Source organism: Orcinus orca, chromosome X, assembly GCF_937001465.1.
Source record: "Orcinus orca chromosome X, mOrcOrc1.1, whole genome shotgun sequence".
Classification (NCBI taxonomy): domain Eukaryota; kingdom Metazoa; phylum Chordata; class Mammalia; order Artiodactyla; family Delphinidae; genus Orcinus; species Orcinus orca.
The window spans coordinates 25,005,550-25,011,549 of NC_064580.1; the positions used below are offsets into that span (position 1 = coordinate 25,005,550).

A 6,000-nucleotide genomic window follows, 5' to 3' on the forward strand; every position below is an offset into this window, starting at 1 on the left:
TTCATAAAAATTTACAATCAATACACTATTTCCACTTCAACCCAATGTTCATTTCTATGTCTTTCCATAAGAAAAAATACACATTTGCCCAATAATTTATATTTAACGATGTTGGTATCAGTTCTATTAGTTATAGCAACAAATGGAAAACAACTTATGTGCCCATCAGAAGGAGAATGGTTAATTTAATTATGGCAATACACACTTTAGAATTATTGGGGGTAGTTAAAAGACTGAGATGGATCCATATGTGCTTTCACAGAAAATCCTGCGCTCATTTCGTTAAGTGACAGGGATGAGAGGCAAAACAATATTTATATCATTATCTATGTGTGTTAAAAAACTCACATTGAATTTTCGTACTATATCTATGTAAGAAAAAAGCCCAGAATATATTTTAATATAATATATAAACATTGAAAAATTATGGTTACCTGTGAGTAAGGCTGAATTTTGGAGGATGAAATAAGGAATGGGATTTGGATTCATCCATATTTTTCTAGCATCAAGAATATATGCAGTATTTCTATTGTAATTAGTATATTTAAGTAAGATGGACAACAGAAATAATTGTAGCTGTGTGTTATTCAGATAAAGTATCTGTTAGCAGAAATGTAGGACGAAGCCGGAAACCTGAATGACAACACTTCAAAAGTTTCTCTCTCCTACACATAAAGCTTGCCTTGGTTAGCCAGTGTCTCTGCTGTCACGTGACCCAGGGATCCAGGCTGCTTCCACCGTATGGATCCAAATCTCAGCACAGGTTTGCATATTTGCTGCTTAATTGAACAGAAAGCATCGAGGTAGCACACTGTCAAATGCCTTGGTCTGAAAAGGACAAACATTGTTTCTGTTCATATTTCAGTGGCAAGGGTAGTCACAAAACCCTTTCTAATACAAGTGGACTGGACGATACAGTCTTGCAATCTCTCCACAAACAGTTAATGGAGTAGGAGATCATCAGTAAAGTACAACGCTTACAATTTGTATACAAAAGCCCTCTTCATTCTTGGAGAAGTTTCTGAGAAGGCAAAAATTGCCTTGCAACACTCCAACTTTTTCTAGTGTCTGCTATGTGACAGGTGTTTTCAGATACAGGCTCACACCAGTTTCCTAAAGGACACTGTAAATCTCAGCAGGGAAGTGTCGGTCACCTTTTGTCACTAAATAGTACCTTTCTGCACTTACCTTTACAGTAGTCTCAATACACTGAAACTTTTCTTCTTCTTTTTTCTGCGTGGTCAAAAATCACAGCTTGTGAGCCTCTGCTGCCCATCACCTGATGAACATGCCTGAACACTTGTACAGGTGTCTTTAGGCACACTGGAAAACCAGGGTTTTCCTCTTGGGCAGATACAGGCAAGAGTCAGGAAAATGATGCTCAATTTTTTTTTCTTATCAAAGGTGGCATGTCCACCAGGGAGATTATGTTCTATATTGTTGGTAGACTGAATAATTGCTCCATGAAGATGCCCATACCTTATCCCTGAAACCTGTGAATATGTTATGTTACATGGCCAAAGGCACTTTGCAGATGTGGTAAGGTTATGCAAGCGACTTTAAGATAAAGATATTATACTGGAATACCTGGCTGGACCCCAGGTAATCTAATGACATGACCCCTTACAAGCAGAGAACCTTCTCTGGCTTGCTGCAGAAGAGAGATATGGCAGACAGGGAAGTTCAAGAAATGCCAAGCGTGAGGAAGATTCTAAGTTTAATTGCTGACTCAAAATATATGGGCCCACATGTGAGGACGGGGGAGAGGTCTGGAGAAACTATGACAGCTCCAGCTGACAGTCAGCAAGAAAACAGGGCCTTGGTCTTTTTATCACAAAGAACTGGGTTCTGCCACAACCTGCATGCTTTTGGAAGGAAATTGTTCCCAGAACTCATGAGGAGAGGTCTGGCAGCTGAAAGCTTGACTTGGGCCTTGTGAAACCCAGAACAGAGAAACCAGCAGAAGCAACTTGGATTTCTTACCCACAGACATGTGAGAGAATAAATTTGTGTTGTTGTAAACTGCTAAATTTGTGGCAATATGTGGAATACTGGCATAAACTTCTGGAAGGGCTACAGGGTCTGTTAGAATCCAGTCTAGGCAGATGGTTGTGACACAGTGACTTTCTTGATCCTTCCTCATCTACCATTTAGAAGGGAGGCTTTGGTTCTTTGCCACTCAGTTAAGCTCACTCATCAGTGTACAGATTCAGTGGCCAGTCTCAAATAAGTCAGCAGATTAAATTCTCTTTTCTTTCTAACATTGTCTGCTTTCTAAAACCTTCTAACTTCAGGTTTATCTTGCAAGAACCTGTAGATCCTGTGCCTAATCTACTCACAAGCCAATTTGGAAAAAATTTTGAAAGTGTGGTGGAAGCACCCAGAGCAGATGAGCAGACTTCTAAACTTCACCTCCAAAGTAAACAACAGTGGTTGGGGCTGCTGCTAGAAGAGAGATTCCACAGTCAGGGATGGGACAGATGGGATGTCTGCAGGGAGTTGGAATGCTCTAAATCAGGGGAAAGGTGGGTGATTCTGGGTTTTCTGTTCCACTGGGAGTAGAGTGCAGCCTTATAAAAGGAAGCAGGGGAGAGCTGGACAGCAGGTTAGGATCCAGATGTGGGCATGAGGGCACACTGGGGAAGACCCAGGGGAAGAGCGATGTAATTCGGAAAGGACTGGATCTGGTCCCATGTACCAGCACTGGGTAGAATCAGCCCTAAAAGAACCCTGTGGATAGGGGCAGGAGAACGTTAGGCAAATGCAGGCCATAGATAGTCCTCACTTGGTGTTTAATTCTCATTTTCACTTTATTAATACACCTGGGTTTAGTACATTGGCTGCAGATAACTTCTTTTTTTTATTTCCCGGGAGACATTGTGGAGTAATGAGAAATGAATTAAAAGATAGAAAGTTGGCCTCAGGCTGGGAGGGGTGGAACAGTGTGGGCTCTAGAGGAATTCAGACCAGGGTTCTGGTCCCAGCTCTGTCACTTACAAGCCAGGTGAACTCAGGAAAATTGCAAAACGCTATGAGCCTCAGAGTCTTCATCTGTGAAATGGACTTGATAAGTAGTCCTCTTGCTCTTGCTTCACATATATCATGTAAATAGGAATGTTGGAATGTAACTTATGCAAGACACTGGCACACTCTCTGGCATTTATTGGGTTTTACTAAACTTTAGTTATTACTATAATTATTTTCACCCTAAAACCTACTAACCTCCCCCTCTGGTTTATTTTTTTTTCAATCCAGGAAATATCATAGAATTTGTAGCTCTCTAGGATATGGCATAAGAAATCAGCCAATATGTTGCTTAGCATGTTAAACTAAGTTACTTGCTGTATAAATTTTCTTAGGATATATTATTTATTACTGGTGTGGGGGATCCTACCCAGTTTGATGCAACTCAAAATTCCTGAAATTTGTGTCAAAGGCTATTTCCATCCCTCCCTTATATCTTCCCTTCCATCCAAAACACTTGTGTTTGCAGGTACTTTACCTCCATCACAAATCTAGTTCTAGCTTAGAGTTTACCAAATTACATCCCAGATAACCTAATTAAAATGCCCATCTATTGGATGGACTATGTCTCTCCCAGCCCAAGTCAAAGATTGCCAGCACAGTGGCTTCTGAGCATCCCGCCTCATATAAGTATCACGCTTACTTCTCAGACACTCCATTGTTATAATGTGCACAAATCACCTATTTTTTGGACTGTGTTCCCCCACACTGGAAAAGACCACAGGCCCTCTTCCACTTCCGCCCCAGGTGAAGATCGCTCTGCTTTATACATGGTCTTGAAGCAACTGCTAAAAGCAGCTTTTCATTCCAGGCTTTAGTCTCTCAGTCTGAGACACATCATCTGAGATTTTAGTCTCTGCCTACCGCTCAAACAAACTCATCTGACCCACCACCCAGCTTAATTAAAATTACCTCCCACTGAAGGGCTTGCAGTTTCCCAAGGTCTCAAACCCCTTTACCATGGGATATTTACATTTCACTACAATTAAAACCCCCAAGTCCTCACACCATCTTTTGACTTGTCATTTTAGTGGTGGGGAATATCTTACAATATTCCTAACGTCATAGCTGCTCCAAGACTTTAAAATTCTACTTTAAAATTCTATGGGCAGGAATGGTTCTTGTTCATCTTAGTATTCCCCATACTAACAGGGAGCTTTGCAAAGATTAGATGCTTAATTATTGTTAAGGGAGAAAAAAGTGGGCCACTGAAAAAGAGGTCTAATTTATTACAATATTATTTCTCCAATATTAATAATAATAAATATTATTTTTACAATAATATTTATTACAATATTATTTTATTTTTATATATATATCATGTTATGAAATAACAGACCAAAAGTGATAAATGAAGCCAAGAATTTATCTTTTATTTATTTCTTGACCCCAACTATTACATTGTTGAGTTTTTCACATTTCCAAGGAAATGCCTCGTCTATTGCCATGTTATCTTATTCCAAATTACTAAATAAGAACTTTTCCAATTAGTTTTACAAAATAATAAAACTCTTACTCTTAAATCTCATTCACAGCCATCAGTGTTTGAGCAACATCACTCATAGATTTGGATTATGAAGCTACTTAAACCTTCTATTAAAAGGAACAATATTTTAAAAAATTATCCAAGTTACTACATAGAACAGAAACACAAATATATGTTATACACTATGTTGTCTGCAGCCCCACCCCAACCTTCTACTACTTAGAATGTGGACTTCTCTTTTTAACAACAAAGTGAAGAATCTGCCTCAGACTCTATTGGGGTGGGAGGAGCTGCTGGCTATGGCCCTGGAGCGCACGCTGGCCAGGGCAGCAGTGCCAGCCCTGGCTGCAGCCCTGGCTTGGGCTCTCTCTCCCTCATCTCTCAAAGCCCCTTCATACCAGGATGGGAAGGCCCTGGGGACCGTATCATGGATCTTGGCCACAAACTCCAGCACTTTCATCTTTCCGGTTTCAGTGTGGGCTCTTGGGCCCCACAGAAACTCATAGCACAGAGGATCGCTGTTGGGCACCTGGCAGTACTCCAGGTACCTTTCCCGCACTAAATCTTTGGTGATAAGCTTCCTGGGCTCCCCAAAAATGAAGTGCTTCCTCCCCTCATATAACCCCATCCCATTCAATATTTGCCAGACTTGCTCCTCAGTGGCACAAGTGCCCTTAGTCAAGATCACACCCAGAACAGCCATCAACAGGCCTGTCTTGGGAACCTCTTTATCATCGCTCAGGTTTGCATCATAGCTTGGTTCTGGCTTGTTGACAAGGACATAGATGTGCCAGTAGGGATCCACTTCCTTCAGGTCAAGGCCAAAGATCATTTCCAGGTGCTCAGAAGCTCTCTTGAGGATCTCAAGGAAGTGATTCCTATAAATCTGGATTATATTTCTCAGCATATCTGCCTTGGAATAGGCTCTTTCATTTGATGCTTGTACAACAGGTAGTACACCAGTATAACCACCTTCTCATCCATATGGCCTCTGTAGATGGGCTCAGTGTATGAAACAGCTCTGGCTCTCTGACCCTGTGGATTGCAACATGACCAAGCAATAGGTGAGTTTTGGGAAATAGCTTTGCAATGAGGAAGAAGACGGGAACTCTTCTCCCACTCTCACAGTGGCCTGAGCACCTACCAGATCCTTGGGCTCGTCTAGGGCCTGGCAGCGTTTTTCTCAGGCACAGAGCTTACTCTTCTGACCCCGAGGCATGATGACTTTCAACAAAAGCAGCAGGCAAGTGGCGGGTGACTCAGTGACCTAAAGGAAAGAGGATGAGATTGCTGGGCCACTTCAACAGGGAGATAGATACAGGCTTGGCCTCTACTGAAGGCCGCCTCTGTAGGTTTCCTTGAGGGCACTGTTCTAGGAGCCCACAAAGTTCCTATTCTCTAATTTGCCTCTTCCCTGAGGACCCTGTGGAAATAACTAGGGTGTACCTTAGCTCCTACCTACCAAATCTGCCTGGGGCTCACTGGGGCTT

General features: G+C 41.8%; 1 protein-coding gene across 1 annotated transcript; it reads right to left on the reverse strand.

Annotated features, from left to right (window-relative positions):
• Positions 1–4,775: 4,775 nt before the first annotated feature.
• Positions 4,776–5,729, reverse strand: LOC101277129 (melanoma-associated antigen B10-like). Its single transcript, XM_033407977.1, is given in 3 exon segments — positions 4,776–5,434; positions 5,437–5,590; positions 5,592–5,729. Coding segments are annotated over 3 exon segments (951 nt in total).
• Positions 5,730–6,000: the final 271 nt, after the last annotated feature.